This window comes from Channa argus, chromosome 22 (genome assembly GCF_033026475.1).
Source record: "Channa argus isolate prfri chromosome 22, Channa argus male v1.0, whole genome shotgun sequence".
Taxonomy (NCBI): Eukaryota; Metazoa; Chordata; class Actinopteri; order Anabantiformes; family Channidae; genus Channa; species Channa argus.
The window spans coordinates 13,592,284-13,609,171 of record NC_090218.1 but is presented as its reverse complement, the minus strand read 5'-3'; the positions used below and the strand labels follow the sequence as shown (position 1 = coordinate 13,609,171).

The 16,888-nt window shown below is 38.8% G+C and overlaps 2 protein-coding genes across 2 annotated transcripts; both read left to right on the top strand.

The window, feature by feature from the left end:
• The first annotated feature begins 3,125 nt into the window (after positions 1-3,125).
• On the top strand, positions 3,126-4,973 carry ndufa2 (NADH:ubiquinone oxidoreductase subunit A2). The gene is made up of 3 exons (XM_067492529.1): positions 3,126-3,284; positions 3,992-4,098; positions 4,797-4,973. The coding sequence occupies exons 1-3, from the start codon at positions 3,181-3,183 to the stop codon at positions 4,886-4,888; spliced, it is 303 nt and encodes a 100-aa protein (XP_067348630.1). The 5' UTR covers positions 3,126-3,180; the 3' UTR covers positions 4,889-4,973.
• Positions 4,974-5,620: 647 nt separating this feature from the next.
• ik (IK cytokine) lies at positions 5,621-16,517 on the top strand. Its single transcript, XM_067491965.1, has 20 exons — positions 5,621-5,788; positions 8,274-8,340; positions 8,665-8,757; positions 8,863-8,922; positions 9,074-9,241; positions 9,352-9,466; positions 10,232-10,302; positions 10,491-10,537; positions 12,908-13,071; positions 13,265-13,373; positions 13,646-13,685; positions 13,762-13,930; positions 14,013-14,031; positions 14,166-14,250; positions 14,334-14,417; positions 14,730-14,787; positions 14,871-14,959; positions 15,048-15,156; positions 15,251-15,285; positions 15,563-16,517. The coding sequence occupies exons 1-20, from the start codon at positions 5,779-5,781 to the stop codon at positions 15,588-15,590; spliced, it is 1,620 nt and encodes a 539-aa protein (XP_067348066.1). The 5' UTR covers positions 5,621-5,778; the 3' UTR covers positions 15,591-16,517.
• The last annotated feature ends 371 nt before the right edge of the window (positions 16,518-16,888 follow it).

The window sequence follows — 16,888 nt, the reverse complement described above, 5'->3', positions numbered from 1 at the left end:
GAGAGCTTTGTTTCATAGTTATGAACTATGACCTGGCTTAGAATAATCAGGAGTATCACAACAGTTTTCAATACTTCAGATACTCAGAACAGGTACTCAAAACAGAATTGATAACAACAGTGGACTAAGTTGTCCATAATGTCAGCAAAAATGTAACACTGTATGTGTGTTGTAGGCAACAACAAGTTGTAGGCTACACATTGGCTACTCATCACAATTTTGTTTTACTTTAGAGTATCAGAAGTATTGAAAACTGACACTAAACTACTGTGATACAAAAGACGTCTTAAAAAACATCCAGAAGCGAGAACAGGGGACCTCTTAGGAATTGTTGTGTTTGATTATGCTAGATTTAATCTCACAAATTGAGTTATAACATGTATCAAAATGTATCCTACATTAAATCCAGCATGAAATTCCCACATGACTCAGAGAGGACAGGACACTGACTGTCTCAGGTCAGTGTCACCTCAGGTCTCACGCTGCAAGCTGCTGAGATGACAAGTGGTTCCCACGTCACCAAAAATATTGAAAAATATTTACATAAACTTCTCACATTTTCTAAATCAAATTCTGGTCATTTTCTCATTTATCAAAACTACACTGTTTCCCCCCCAAAATTTTGGAAACACCTTCACACTTTTGCATTTTTATTAACTTTTGTTGGTTTTATTCAAATGCTTGTAAATGGATTAAAAAACACACGAAAAATGAACAATTACTTTTAAGCATATTTGAGAACATAATAATAATTAAATCAGATTTGCTGCACGTTTTTGATGACACTGCATAACAAGTCCATGACATTCTACTGATCAGTTTTTGCAAATATTCAGGTGTTCTTTGCTGCTTGGGCAGTGTTCCAGAACTCATCAATTCACCTCCCTGCACAATGGGATTCAGATCTGGTGATTGAGCTGACCAAGCCATCACTGAGAGTTTTCCAGCAGCTAGGCTTACACAACCAAGGAGAATGCTAGGGGTCATTATCTTGCTGAAAAATGAAATCATCCCCAGTGAGTTTTTATCCATGCTGATTGAGGAAGCCTTTCTCATGATGGAGATCATCCACTCTCTCATTGCCAAAACATCCCTAGATCATCATGTTTCCATCTCCATGCTTCACTGATGGTGCTAGGCGGGCATTTATCATCTTTTCATGAGCTCTGCATCTGACACATTCTTTGCTTGGATCCAAACACCTCAAACTTTGACTCATCACTCCGCAAGAATTTTTTCCAGTCACCTAAAGTCATCTGAAGTTCAAACATTTCTTCTGATTTACCAGCCTTAGTAGTTTGGAAATTCCAGCTGGCCTGAATCTCCTTCTCATAATGTCTGTGCATAATGATTTCTCTCTTATGATCCAGCCAATTCAGTGGCAGTGACGTGTATGTTTCTTAAGGAGGACACTTCTAAAGACTTGTCTTTCTAGACAGATGTGCAGTTGGGCCAGTTGCAGCAGAACTCTGGAGACTATAGTGCACAACTTTGAAGAACCCCTTTAATTCCTTGGCTTTCTCAGATAGAATAACCTTCCTCTCTCTAGACAAGTATAAACTGATTTCTAAAGTAAAGCTGTTTTTGTTTGGCCATTTTATTTCTAATTGACACTGGAAATGACAGGTCACTCTTACTAAAGAGGAAATAAAAATAAAAATTCATAATGACTAATTTACTGGACATGAGACATAAGATGTTGGAACACCTAGTAGGACATGCATGGTGAATTTATAAGCATCCAAACATGAATTTCTGGAAAAAACTATCAGTAGAACCCCACACATTCGACAGGCCGTTTTTGATTAAATTTGTTTTGTGTGTGTGTGTTTTTACAACCATTTGATTGAATAAAACCAGAAAAACAAAACAAAATACAGAAGTGTTGAAGGTTTTTAAACAAGTTTTTGTCAGTGTATATATAGTTACTTAATAGCAGTTCTAGGATAACATTTATAGCAGCTTTGAGCCTGGCTCAACTCTCTGCCTCCATAACTGGTTGGCACACACTTATTACTGCTGTTTGTTACATTGAACACTTCAGGTTTGGGAAATTATATTTCTAGCATCTTTTTATTTTGCAGGTGCTCTTCATTCGCTGCATATCTATGTTGTGTGTTTTCATAACGTTTGAAAAGCATAACGTGCTTTTCTTTTGTATGTTTTTGTCCCTAGGAGCCACTGTAGTGACAGATTAAATGGTGTGAAAATCTGAGATTAAATTGAGAACGTTCTGAAAATTAAATGGGAATATTGGGACTTTATTCTGTATAATTCTGACCTTTGTTATTCTACAGCAGACAGTGAGTCAGTCATATTTGTGGATCCTGTTTCTGTCAGTGTGATGGAGAGCAGCTGCTCATCTGTTCTACATGAAACTGAATTCAGATCGGATGAGTCATGTTTGAATGTTGTGTCGGATCAGGGAAGACAGCTGATTGCATTAAAAACTGTTTGTCTACAGCTGCACATTTCCCTCCAGAGAAGACAAAGAGTCAGTCTGCAGCTGCAGGACAAATGTGTTCCGATTTGCTCTGTTAGTCACCGAAATAAAGCTCAAAAGAACAAAAGGCACAAACATTTCAGCTGAATGACCAAGAACAGACTAACATAAATATTTAAACCAGAAAGAGTCAAAGATTTATAACCAGAGGTCTGTGATGCCATAGTTTTTTTCTGTCTGTTTGTTGTATTTACACAATACTTGTTTAGGTTTGCTTTTTAATTTTTTAACCTTGATCTCCGAATTAAGAGCAGCTGTCAGGCTGCATCATCATATTATTATTATTATTTTTTTATATATATATAATATGTTACACAATCAAATTTCAGCAACTGTGGAACAAAAAAATCTTTGTTGAACAAATGCATTATAGAAACATAAACATGAATTCAGTAGTACAAAGTACTTAAAACGTAAAATGTTAATGAGACTAATGTTAATTAACAATATATTTAAAGCTAGATTTTTAGGTATAAATACATATAATTTGTATTCTTCCACAAAGCTATATTGTGTGAAAAAATATTTATTTTAAAGTTCGACTCAGTTTCTGCGTACGAGACGATGCCTGTAAGGACAGATTCAGGCTTTCAACACACTCTGCCAGTGCCTGTCAGTATAAACTCAGGGTTACCTTTACTCTCAACTCGTCCTTCACGGGCAGCAAGGAAGCAAAGATGGCGTCGGCCGTTGTGAGAAGTCTCGGCTCCTGTTTGGGTAAAAACCTCCGAGAGATCCGCGTCCACCTCTGCCAGACTTCTGGGGCCAGTAAAGGGGCCAGGTGAGGTCCGAGCCGGGCCCAGGAGGCTAAAATGGCCGGTACTTGATTTACAGAGAAATGCATGATCGTTAAAAAGATTCGAGCATCAACACAGCTAACTGCTAATGTCTGAATGACCCGAGTCTTAGCGGCTAGTTAGCAGTTAGTTTAGCAACAGACTGGCCTGAGTGTTGTTTACATTTTATGAGGTTTAAGAGAGTAGTGTTAACTTGTTTTTATTTTCCTTAATTTCTCTAAAACTTTAATGCCAATAGTTTTCTGATAACATTGTTAAACCTACATTTGTCAGGTTTTGTTACACATATCATGAAAACATTTCAACATATGATGATAAAGTAAGGACATAGATTTGAAGAGAAAAAATAGGGTGATAAAAATAACTATTTGACATTGAATAGAGTTGTACTAAACAACTCATATCTATTGAATTATGAATCATGTCTGAATCATTTACCTCTTCATCTGTTAAAACTACAGTTGATAGGCTTAATTCGGCACAGAAAAGACCTGTCTCTGAAAACCAAACCATCATTGTCTCTAAAAAGTTATTAACTAAAATGCAATTGCAAACTTTCTCTCAAAAATATCAGCTTATTTATGGATTTAAGCCTCGCGTATTAAACTTTGAACCGACCTTTGTTCCGCTGTCACACCTGATGTTCAGGGATCAGAGGTCTCAGTCTGACTGTGTTTCTGTGTATTTGCAGAGAGTTTGTGGAGCAGCACTATGTGACCCTGAAGAAGTCCAACCCTGATTTTCCCATCCTTGTCAGAGAATGTTCTGGAGTCCAGGCCCGACTCTGGGCCAGATATGGTGAGTCGGACCTTGACTGGTCTCACTGGGATTTCTTCCACCTCCTGCAGGAGATGATCCCCTATTTAAGGTCAATGACATGCCAAGCAACCGTTAACCAACCAACAGCGATTAACAACAGCTACTGTTAGCTCAGGTTGCCTTTTGTTTGGGACAACAAGTTGCACCTCAACACACCACTGAGAAGAGACTCGAAAAACATGTAGCGTATATGTTTTACACTTGCGTGAGATTAAGAAAAGGAGGAAGATCTAGTCCTGCACATATACAAAATGAAAATAAAGCAGCGTTAGCATAACATTTTCACACCTTACCTAAATAGGGTGGTCAAAGTGAGTACTAAATTCTCAGTTACGTAGTATGTCTAAGCTCCAGAAAAGCAGCTAAAAAACAAAGTACGGTCCATCCTATCTGACAGCTCCCATCCAAAGACTATAAACGGCCCGTAAGTGTTTATGTGATGCCAGTGCTGACCGATGCTAAACCAACCACCTAACTACTGACAGTGCAGGACATACCGCAAAATCTAGGCCAACTGACAGCAGACTGACAGCTTGGTATAACATGTACATTAGATTTGAGCCATCTTTGGAGTGCTCGGTCTGCATATACAAAAAAAACAAAAGAATTTTCCCAGCTGATTGATTATTTTGCAAAGTCTCAGACATTGCAGTCATGTTTATCTTTTTTGTTTACAGATTTTGGGAAGGAGTGCAGTGTCTCAGTGGAAAACATGTCTGCTGATCAGGTGGCCATAGCTCTGCAGACTCTGGTTCAGCCCAAACCTTAACCCTCCTGCTGGAATTTGTTCAGTTGGTCTCACCTGCTTCCAGTTTACCTGTAAATGTTGATGTGAATAAAAGTATTGTCTCTGATATTATTGTGTTTCCTTGTCCTTTATTCTGCTAGTTTAGGGGGTTTCATGGGGGTTAAAGTTTTTTTCTAGAATTTGGGTCGTTTTCACTGCATTTTAGAAGGAATTTACTAAACGGCTTAACTATAAACACATTTTACACAGTTTCGTGTGGTAGTGTTTTTAAGGAAAGAAGTCGATTAACTGACATTTAAAAGCTTTGTAAAGGTATTTTTTATTTATTCAATTGGATTATTAAAAGATTTTTGTGTCACTCAGATTATGTTCACACTGAATTTATGTTATTTTTTTTCATAAATTGTCATTTTTTATAACTTATTTAGTTTACATCAAAAGTTTTTTGAGGGTTGATAAAGGACCAGAAACACCAGCTGTTCCTGGAGGTCCTCCATCAGTAACTGTGGCTAAGCTGCAGGGGGCGCTGCTGCGCTTTACAGTTACACTGAAATACACAGCATTTGCCTTTTGTTTTATTTACTGGGTGTTTATGATATGCCATTAGTAGAAGAAAGTTAAAGTTATTCGGTGAGACCTAAAAACTTGCGGTTCCATCTGATAATGTGAGGTTTTAGTAAATTATTGATGAACATGCAGACATTTGTCCTGCAGGACGCGCTGTTGGTTTTAGTTACAGAGGAAATGATGTAAAATCGCAACATCTGCTACGGAAGCTAACACATCTATGAAGCTAATCTAACTGACGAACCACAAAGACTGAAAACAAACACTGCGATCATAGGTTTCTGTCTTGTTGGCGGGTACAGAGTCCTTTGTTTTGTACAGCAGAGAGCCAACACTCTAAGGAAATGCCTGAAAGTAAGTCCGAGCCTCTAAAGTCTGTTAGTTGAAGAATTGTTAGAACGATAACAACCAGGTAGCTTCGTTAGCGTAGTTGTTAGCTATACCTATAGCTACTTAATTCTGACATAACTAAATATAACTAAACACGTTTATTAATTTAAAAACAATCGCAGTGATGTTTTAGTTTAATAATACACACGATGAATCATTAACATAGACTCGTTCTGTTCATTATTCTACGGATTTAAATGTATCTGTTACCGAACTCGTAATACAAGAGAGGAACCCTTTTTTTAAATCAGCCCAACTGTATTTAAGCAAAAACCGGATAAAAATGAAATGACTGAGTTTGTGTTGAACTCTGTCTATAAAACATACGTAGAGTTGTATACGTCAGTAATAAAACACATCAGAACTGCAAGGAGTCAATCAGTCATTTAATCATTAAAACTTAATTGGCAGATATTTTGATCTCTGACTAATTGTTATTTTCAAATATTCTGTTTTATGGAGTAAATCTATTCAAGACAATACAGGTTAAGAACGTATTATTGTTGGATTGGACTTTTGCAGACACACACAATCTCTACACCATCAGCGGTGAACATCCAGGAGTGGACTGGATGCCCTTTTTAACTAAAATCCAGTGGAACCAATTGTCTTCAGAAGTCACCTAATTAGTAAATTATAAATAGTCCACCTCTGTGTAATTTAATCTCAATACAGTTGTTCTGTGAAGCTCTCTGAGGTTTGTTAGAGAACATTAATGAAAAAACAGCATCATGAAGTCCAAGGAACACACCAAACTGGTCAGGGATAAAGGTGTGTGGTAGTTAGGCTATAAAAAATGGAGCACTGTACAATCTATCTTCTGAAAATAGAAAAAGTTAGGCACAACTGCAAACCTACCAAGACTTGGCCGTCCACCTAAACTAACAAGCTGGATAAGTAATCGGAGAAGCAGCCAAGAGGCACATGGTTTGGAGGAGCTGCAGAGATCCACAGCTCAGGTGGGAGAATTGGTCCACAGGACAACTATTAGTCGAGTAGCCCAGTCAAAGTCCAGACCTAAATCTAAATGAGAATCTGTAACAAGACTTAAAAATTACTGTTCACAAACGCTCTCCATGCAATCTGACAGAGCTTGAGCTATTTTGCAAAAAAGAATGGACAAACATTTCACTCTTTAGATGGCCAAAGCTGGTAGACTCTAAAAAGAATTCTAGCTGTAATTGCAGCCTAAGGTGGTTCTACAAAGTATTGACTTGTTTACCTAGTTCGGTGTCAGGGAAATATTGTTTTGTCTACAGCTATTGGAACTACAGTGTTCACCTAAACAACAAACTGGACTGGACAGATAGCAGAAAGAGTCTGTTCTTTCCTTTCCTATAAAGGGAGTCTGTTAAGGCCACTAAGCTCTTTTGGAGTGCAAGGAGGACTACTGAAGTCCTGGGTATGCCCCTGGACACAGTAAAGGACGTTGGAGAAAGGAGAATAGTAGGCAAGCTTTCATCCTTGCTGGAAAATCAGTCCCCGCCACTGAACGACACAGTGACATCTCTGAGCAGACAGTTGCCATCCTAAGTGTCTGAGGGGAACAATATTTTAGGTCTTTTCTCCCTGCTGCTGTCAGACTTTACAGCCAGAGCTGCTGCCAGTGAACCAAAACTCACTCTAATATACAACCCTACGACTGATTGTAACACTGAGCAACAACACCAACCTTGGTGCAATTGTTTGTTTGTTGATTGTATATTTAGTTATACTGTATACTGACTTTTAGTGTTTTTACCTTGTACAGAAATTCTTGCTGTACATTTGCGCATTTTCTTCTGCTGGTGTAACACAGACATTTCTTATCGATAATGATAATTAGTCTGTTAGTTTGCAGTCGAAACAGACTGTTGTGTGTTTAATGTGTTAAAACTAAAAATGAGTTTCAGTTTCACACAAAAACTCCTTGTTTTTCAGCTCCAACAAATGTGTTGAATATGTCAACTTGAGCATTAACATTTTCAGATCAAGAGTATTTAAAGTCCTATAGAAAGTATAATCTGTAGCTTAGTAAAAGCATTTTCAAAAAGAGAATTTTCAAGCAAAGCTGAAAAAAGCTTAACCATTTTTGCTTAAATTGCTGAAATAAAATGTCACTTCTTTATATATACTGGTTAGTCAAACTTCAAAACCAGTTAGTCCCAAAAACTTCAAAGGTAATTATGTGAGGTCATTGATTGCACCATCTATTTTTTGAACGTATATTAATGTATATTAAAATCTTAAGAAATTTAAAAGAATAAAAAGCTGTATACAAGCCATAATGTCATTTATAAGCTGAACGCTTTGATGTTGTCTAGTTGAAAGTATGCCGAAGTAGTTTTGCTCCAAAAAATGTACGGAAGATGGAAGTAGATGAATAGTTGTAACAGAAGTTCTAGCTGACTCAAGTGTTGATTAACACGAAGTGTGTTCACTAATATTTTGTGTTTTACTCTCTCTGCAGCTGAGAGTTATTCCAACCCTTTGGCTCCTGAGGGTCATGAGGTGGATGACCACCGAACTGCAGCTCAGTAAGTAGTGACCACAATGATCAGTTTAATATAGTAAAGCAATTTAGGGTTTTGTATCATGGTTTCTGCAGTTCTTGAAAACAGTGCATTAAGTTTTTTCCAAATGCATTAGAAGACAATAAAAACTCTTTTATTCTCTTATAAACTTCTATATTTCCAAAACCCTAAATGTTTTGTCACCTGCTGTTTTTCTTGTCCTGTCCACTCATCATTTATTTCATTTATGACCAAACATGTTAACACATTTTAGCTGAAACCAGTATATATTTAACTTTTTACCTTTTTTAAAAAGTAACTGAAGTAATTAATAAATTACATCCTCAGGTCTAAACTGACCAACGATGACTTCAGGAAGCTGCTGATGACCCCCAGGGCAACACCATCCTCAGCCCCACCTTCCAAATCCAGACACCATGAGTGAGTGAAGGAAGTGGGAAATCACTATTTACTTAATATTTGTTGTCAAGATTAAACTAATCATCATTGCTGCTGCTGACATTAGTCACTTTATTTTTATTTTAGAATGCCAAGGGACTACAATGAGGATGAGGATCCAGCAGCAAGGAGAAGGAAAAAGAAAAGGTGAGACTTTTGTATAGATTAAACATGTTCTCTAATGATCTTCAGCCAGGATAGCTGTTTCCAGTCTTTATGCTAAGCTAAATTAACCAGATTACACCTTAGAGTGGGATCAACCTGAATTCCCTGTTTACGATTGATTGTTTTGTTGCAGCTACTATGCTAAGCTACGTCAACAGGAAATGGAGCGAGAGAGAGAGCTGGCTGAGAAGTACAGGGACAGAGCGAGAGAGAGACGAGATGGAGTCAACAAGGATTATGAAGAGACGGAGCTAATCAGCACCACAGCTAACTACAGAGCTGTGGGACCCACAGCTGAGGCGTGAGTTCTGCTAATGCTAACACTGGTAGCAGTAGAGCTAACTACAGAGCTGTGAGACCCAGCACTGGTTTGACTCCTGACATCCTGTATATTTACTGTGTATATTTTAGAGATAAATCTGCTGCAGAGAAACGTCGTCAGTTGATCCAGGAGTCCAAGTTCTTGGGAGGTGACATGGAGCACACTCACTTGGTGAAAGGTCTGGACTTCGCTCTGCTTCAGAAGGTTAGACACAAACATTCATCATATTGGAGGATTAGTTTAATTTACCATTCAAAACATGTTTTTCAGTCTTATGCTAAGGTAGCAGCATGAGTTTTTCCTTTAAACTGTGAGAATCTCATCAATTTCTTATCATAAAAAAATCATATCCAAATTTTACCAGTCATCATAATATCATTATTATTATTATTATTATTATTATTATTATTATTATTATTGTAAAGACGGTTCCACAAACTGCATTTAAAAATTGTGGAACAAATTTAACAAAGATGTTCCTCGGTGTAAAATTGTGAAGAACACACCATCTACAAAATATAATATCAAAAGATTTAGAAAATTAGGAGAAATCTGTGCATAAGAGACAAAGGTCAAAACTGGATGCATGTGATCTTTGGGGCAGCACTGTATTAAAAACAGGCATAATTCTATACTGGACATCACTGCATGGGCTTCCCACACTTCCAGAAATCACTGGATGCTATACAATGGTTAACATCACCCTGTTCCAACTTTGAGATGTGTTAATGACATAAAATTCAAAATTAGCTAGTGTTTTCCATTAAATGTTAAAATTTCTAAGTTTCAACATCTGATATTTTGCGTTTATGTTCCATTGTGAATAAAATATGGGTTGATGAGATTTGCAAATTATTGCATTCTTCTGTTATTGAGATTTTACACGTCATCCCAACAAAGAGCTAGCATTAGCTATTTTTTCTTTTTGCAGTCTTCAATATAGTGTGTTTGCCTATATTTCTGTTACAGGTGAGAGCTGAGATCACCAGTAAGGAGAAAGAGGAAGAAGACATGATGGAGAAAGTCCAGAAAGAGGCCAAGTATGAACCAGCATCTTGCACTGCACTTCTGAATTTAAATAGTCCAGTTAGAATATAGAAAATGACACTGTATTTGTTATGGTCCCTTTAATAAATGGAGGAATATGCAAGGTAATCTCTTTATTGAGAGTCACTATTGACATTTACTAAATGGTCTGTCTGTCTTTTGACCTCTATGTGTTTGTCAGGAAAGACGTCGAGCCAGAGGAGAAGATTGAGTTTAAGACCCGTCTGGGTGAGTCTCTCCAGACATGTTTCCAGGCATACTAGTTTGGATTGACCATCTGAAAACTGTTTCGTTTCTTTAGTTTCAGATTCACTCATCATGGCTGTTTCCCCACTTCCTCTAGATTTACTTTTTCACTACATCCTATATAATGTCCACTAAGTAGTTCCTTCAGTAGTGAGCAGTCAGTTGAGATTTCCCACACATCTATAAAACAGAGAACGTTGCATTGTGGGATTGTTAGTAGAAAGTAGCATACATGCCATGTTCACTACTTTTAGTGTTGTGTTATGGGATATTTCACTATATAGTGGATATATTTACAGCCTCAATATTAAGACACTATTTCAAAATTGTCAAACACTATAGTGAGATTTCTGACAGACTTTTAGATAGATTTTTTTTGTAATTTCCCACTCACACCTTCTTTTGGGGCGGTCTTATTTCTTCCTTCCTTGGGTACACTACCAGAGGCCTGGTAGAGTTTCTATTACCACAGAGACCCCTTGTGCCTTTACCTTCTACATCTTCTCTCTTGGTATTTCTCAAGCTTCTCGTGTTCCTTCTTCCTGCTGTTGCTCTTGGGATTGCTACATCTACCACTATAGCCTTGTTCTTCTGTTTGTACACAACTACTATGTCGGGTTGGTTTGACATTACCAGTTTGTTAGTCTGTATCTGAATGTCCCAAAGGCTCTTAGCTCTGTCATTTTCAACCACCTTTGGAGGCGTGCCCCATTTTAACTTTGGGACTTCATTTTTCAGTACGTGCCACTTGGTTATGGTATAACCTGGTGGTGTGAATCAGTGAGTCAATGTCTTGTTCATTCCTGGCTAAATTGACCACTCTGTAAGTCTGATTTAGAGCTTTGAACCTGATGAAGCCAGAGCAGATATCTAAACAGTGGTGTGACCTGTCTGTACTCTTGCATTTTGGATCATCTGGATAGATTTGACTGCATGCTAGAAGCCCCATCAGCACGGCATTGGAATATCAAGGTGAAATATCACCAGTGTCTGCAGAATTAGTTGGGTTGCATATTCAGAAAAGAAGGGTCTGATATTTCTGATGTTCTAAAAGGAAAATCAGCTGCCAGAGAGACCAAGGAGATGTGGTCAGTAAAGCTCTGTTGTTTGTCAGTGATTACCCCCATATTAGAGAGAGAGATATTTTATTGATCCTGCGGGAAATGTAAGACTTAATGGGGACAATCCCTGATGACCCTAAGTTGATGCTTTGTTATGTTTGGAAAGTCTGGCTAGCGAGATTGGAACTTATTTTTTTAGAGAGGGTAACTTGAAGATTTGTCTTTTGTCCAGTCAGAGAGACAGGTTGAAATGTGCCATGAAACAGTGGATACATCCAGTGCAAAGGACAGAAAGAGCCGTGTGTCATCTGCATAACAATTATAGGTAAAGCCTTGCCAGGATACATTTAAGGTTTTCCAGATAAGACCTGAGCCAGGCCAGAGCTGTACATGAGATGCAGATCATTGAGCCAGGATTAGGAGTTGAGGGACAGACAGGTCTGTAGGATGGGGCAGAGACTATCCAGACAGGTTGAGTGATGTGCAGAAGCTGTTGGTATCTGAGTCAGTGGTGGAGAGTACCTGTGGTGGGGTAGTGTTATAGAGACCGGGGAAGAAAACTGGTCAGGACCTGAGGTTGCAGTGGAAATTTACAAGTAGGGTAGGAGTATGTGACGGTCTAGAGAGAAAGACAGTGAGATGAAGAAGAGATCTGATAAATGCAGAGGAGTGACTGAGATATTTTACGTGGTGCAGCTTCAAGTGAGAATGAGTTACAGGTGAGGTTGAAACTGGCAAAATTAAGTTTGCCAGTTTTGTGGTTTGGGGGAATGGGGACCAGTTTCAGATCAACTGGGTGTCATCAGGCTGTGAGTGAGAGATCTGTCTAGGGGCGGCTGCAGCTCAGATGGTAAGGGGAGTTATTTAAGGCAAGGCAGTTGACCATGGACCACAGGGTCAGTAGTTCGATCCCTACTCCTGGCTTCATATTGAAGTGTCCTTGGGCAAGACACTGAAACCCAAGTTGCTCCCTGTGGGTCAGGTGAGCACCTTGCATGGCAGCCACCGGTGTGTGAGTGTGTGTGAATGGGAATCAACATTGTAAAGCGCTTTGGATAAAAGTGCTATATAAGAGACTATTTACCATATTTACCATCTGTCTGACAATTACATGGGAGAGAGGGTTCTCCCGAAGGTACATGATGGAATGAACATGATGGTTGGATTTGCTGAGAAAGAGAAAGCTGTTTTAGTGTATCTCCTGCCCTGGTTAGATACTAGCTTACCAAGTACAAGATATGGGTTTTAAATAGTTACTCCACATAAATAACTTCCCTCCCTCCCTCCTCAGGGAGGAACATCTACCGTGTGGTGTTCAGGTCGGGTCAGGCTGAGAGGAACGAACTCTTCCTGCCCGGCAGGATGGCATACGTAGTCGACCTGGACGACGAGTTCATCGACACAGACATACCGACAACTCTGATCCGTAGCAAAGCTGACTGCCCCAGCATGGAGGTACTGATGCACAGACTAGAGAAGTCTGTTTGATAACAGTTTGTAGGATTTGGTGATTCGACTTGAGCTGAACTTAGAATTTTTGTTTTATGCTGGAGCAAACACTGGTTTCTCTTCAAATTACATTTCTGCTGCATTTTAACAGTCCTCAGTTTCCAATCAACACATTAATACTGTGTTATCTCCCTGTCAGGCTCAGACAACTCTGACCACCAATGACATCGTGATCTCCAAACTCACTCAGATCCTGTCCTACCTCAGACAGGGAACACGACACAAGAAGATAAAGAAGAAGGACAAAGGTAACAGCCACAGACTGCTGTTTGATGATCTGTGGCTGCTGTAGCGTTACTTACTGTTGGTTAATTTCTAGTGTTTGCATGAGTCCAGAATATGTGCTGTAAGTTTTAAAAGTAGCTCATAGAGAGACTGGGTTTACTAACTCCGATGGTCAATTTCTAGAAAGTTCAATGTCATGATGAGTTGGTGAACATTCTGATCAGAATGCAGCAGTTGTACAGTAGTTTATCACCGATGAATACAGTGGACTGATGAACTTGTTTGTGATTTTTAGGTAAACTGGACGATAAGAGAGCTCCTGAAGCTGATCTAAGGTCAGTTCACAACAACTTAACACGCACCTCTGATTCTTCATAAAAGTGTTTTTAAGCTTAAAGTCTTGTGTTTCAGTATCTTTGATGACATTGGGGACTACATCCCATCCTCCACCTCCAAACCTCCCAGAGAAAAAGACAGACACAGGGACAGGGACAGGGACAGAGACAGAGACAGAGAGGACGACACCACCAAGAGCCGCAGACACAGCTACTTTGAGAAACCACAAGTAGATGAACATCAGGTCAGACGGGTGGAGACAAATGTGTGCATCTGCTGCTGCTTATGGTCTGGAACTAACCGTTTATCTGTCTCTGTCTTTTTAGGTGTTGGAGGTGGATGCTGGTAAGTTTTCTATACAGTGTTTATGTCAATGTTTCCGCACTGTTGAGGAAGATATTGTATGAAATCTTTACATTTCAAAGTTGAAAAGATGAAACAAACATTAGATATGAATAAATAACTCTGCGTGTTTCCAGGTCCTGCATCAGTCAGAGACCAGATTAAGATCATCAATGAGAAGTTTGCAGGAGCAGCAGGCAGCCAATGGCAGAGCCAGGAACCATATCCTTCTTCATCATTGGTCATGAGGGGAGGGGGGTAGAACTGTGTTTACTGTTCTGTACTGTTCCTTAACTCTTGTGTACTGGTTCTCAGAGGAGAGAAGGCAAAGAACAGCTAGGAGATTTCTTTGGAGGATCCAATTCATACGCTGAGTGTTACCCTGCAACGTAAGATACACAAATACATGAACCTATATACAAAATAAAGTAAGACAAGTGCACATAAAATGTACAAAAAAGTAACAAAGCATACACAAACTACATACAAAGAAAAAAAAACACTGAAAAATATACCCAATGACACAAAATTGCCTATCATAGTTCACATATGTAAATATGTGAGATACTTATAAAAGCATAAATGAAAACACAAAAATGCACATAAAATGACACACCATAAGACACATTAAAACTGTATATACGGTACACAACAAAAAAAAACACATTTAAAGTATGTGTACTTTAAATGTGTGTGTGCAGGATGGACGACCTGGCTGTGGACAGTGATGAGGAGGTCGACTACAGTAAGATGGACCAGGTAACTACAACTCCCAGCATGCACCACTGCTTTATGAAAGACAACTGAGCTTCTGCAGTGATGTTTATGATGTTGTGTTTCAGGGTAATAAGAAGGGTCCCCTTGGCCGGTGGGACTTTGATACTCAGGAGGAATATTCAGACTATATGAACAACAAGGAGGCCCTACCAAAGTATGTAGCTTCATTTCTCCCTCAGCTGTGACTCACAGGCAGCACAGCGAGCCTTTCTTTGTGTTAACATTCATGCTTGGCCTTGTAGAGCTGCTTTCCAGTATGGTATCAAGATGTCTGAGGGCAGGAAGACTCGACGCTTTAAAGAGACCAATGAGAAGGCAGAACTGGACCGTCAGTGGAAGAAGATCAGCGCGGTGAGACGCTCAAACATGACAAAACGCAGTAATGTTTTGAAACAAGTGAATAAATATAAGAACTGATGTGAGGAACATAATCTGTGTGTTTTAGATCATAGAGAAGAGGAAGAAAATGGAGGCAGATGGGTGAGTCCTGTCTGTAGCTTGTCTTTACTGTCACCAATCTGAAGAGAACAGGCAGTTATCGCTTTTTTGCTTAACATTAACAAAATAGACAAAAATAGTTCTCTTGATGTGTGACTCAAATGGTGAACAGCCAGTCTCACTGAATAAGAGTCAGCGAATTCCATGGTGAACATCTAAAAATCATAAGTGGCCACTGTCCAGTCAGCAGAGACTGCAAATGTTCAGCAAGTCTTTAAGTAAATGTTGAGTGAGTTAATTGTGTGTTTTTATTTTTTAGGGTGGACGTGAAGAGGCCTAAATACTGAGGACTTCCTTCCTTTATTTGTTACTTCTCTCTGTCTTCACCCACTTCCCTACTAATAGGATTAATATTGATCGCTTATTAGGCTCATAATATCCATGTGTTGGTCTGTGAACTTTCCCATAGTTTGAACATTAAAGTGACAGGTTGAGCTTCACACAGGGGATTGAGCAGCTTTAGACTTTGACTTTTTTGAAGCTCAGTAACTTTATACATGTTAGTATCCAAACATGTGATGGTGTTGATAGGGTTATTAGTTCTTCTGAAAAAATATAGACATGGCTTAAACATTAGAGTATCAATAAAACACTTTCATCTCTGTTTGTTTCACTGCTGTTTGGATTTCTGTTGTTCGTCAAGTGTCACTGGGAGTCTGAGGGGTTTTAAAGTGTTTCTGGTGTTTGTTTTGTATTGATGACCTGTGGACATTCATGTCCTTTTATAGGATTTTAACAGGGTTTAGGTCTGAGTGTGTACATCTGCAGCAGTTTGCTAAATGTTTCTTAACCATCTGCAGTGAAACACCATCACAACAATCAGCAGGTAGATTTGTATATTTACAGTAATATTATAAACTGGATCAAAGTTCTGAATCAGCTCCTGATGTTCTACACAAAATAACTCAGTCTGACTTTCTTTCTGCATTCAGACGTGATGTTTGTTTTCAGGTCAGACTGAATAATGAGGTGTGTCGTCGCTAATGAAACTGGAGGTAATCAGTTTGTCAACCTGCTGTGTTCATTCTCAGTGTGTTTGTGCTAATTAGTGTTTGTTGATCTCATTAAGTGCCGGCTTTTGTTACAGGAGTCATTAAGCTTGTTAAGATGCAGCAGCTTGTTAAGAGATCAAACTGTGTTTGTTGTTGTTGATCGAAACATGTTTAGAGCTTTGACGGACAACTGGACTAAATAAACCTCCAAATTACCATCAACCCACTAACGAGTGTTTGTTAATTATCCTGAGAGTGTGTGTTGACAGACAGCTGGACTGATGAATATGCGTTTGCGTGTTTCTAAAGATGCTAACAAGATGTTTACTAGGCCTCGGAGCTCCGCCCCCAGCAGCTCCAATAGGAAGTTGATTTTTAAACCGAGCAAACATCAAAGAAAATTGTGTTTTTTGTTTTTTTATTTTTTATTTGATGTTTATATTTACCACCTGATTTATTCAATTTTTTTTGTTTTTTCTCGTGTTAAATATTCAGGTGAAAAAGTTTAGATCTTTCGTTTTGACTTCAAATTCAGTGCAGGTTCAATTTAAAAGGCATTCTTCCTAAACCCATTACACCTTCAGTATGAAAAG

Excerpts from the sequence above, each read along its gene's own strand:
- ndufa2 (XM_067492529.1), top strand. The coding sequence starts at position 3,181 with ATGGCGTCGGCCGTTGTGAGAAGTCTCGGCTCCTGTTTGGGTAAAAAC. Across the intron at positions 3,285-3,991 it reads GGGGCCAGTAAAGGGGCCAG|AGAGTTTGTGGAGCAGCACT; the intron begins GTGAGGTCCGAG and ends GTGTATTTGCAG. Across the intron at positions 4,099-4,796 it reads CCGACTCTGGGCCAGATATG|ATTTTGGGAAGGAGTGCAGT; the intron begins GTGAGTCGGACC and ends TTTTGTTTACAG.
- ik (XM_067491965.1), top strand. Across the intron at positions 8,758-8,862 it reads TCCAAATCCAGACACCATGA|AATGCCAAGGGACTACAATG; the intron begins GTGAGTGAAGGA and ends TTTTTATTTTAG. Across the intron at positions 13,374-13,645 it reads GATAAAGAAGAAGGACAAAG|GTAAACTGGACGATAAGAGA; the intron begins GTAACAGCCACA and ends TGTGATTTTTAG.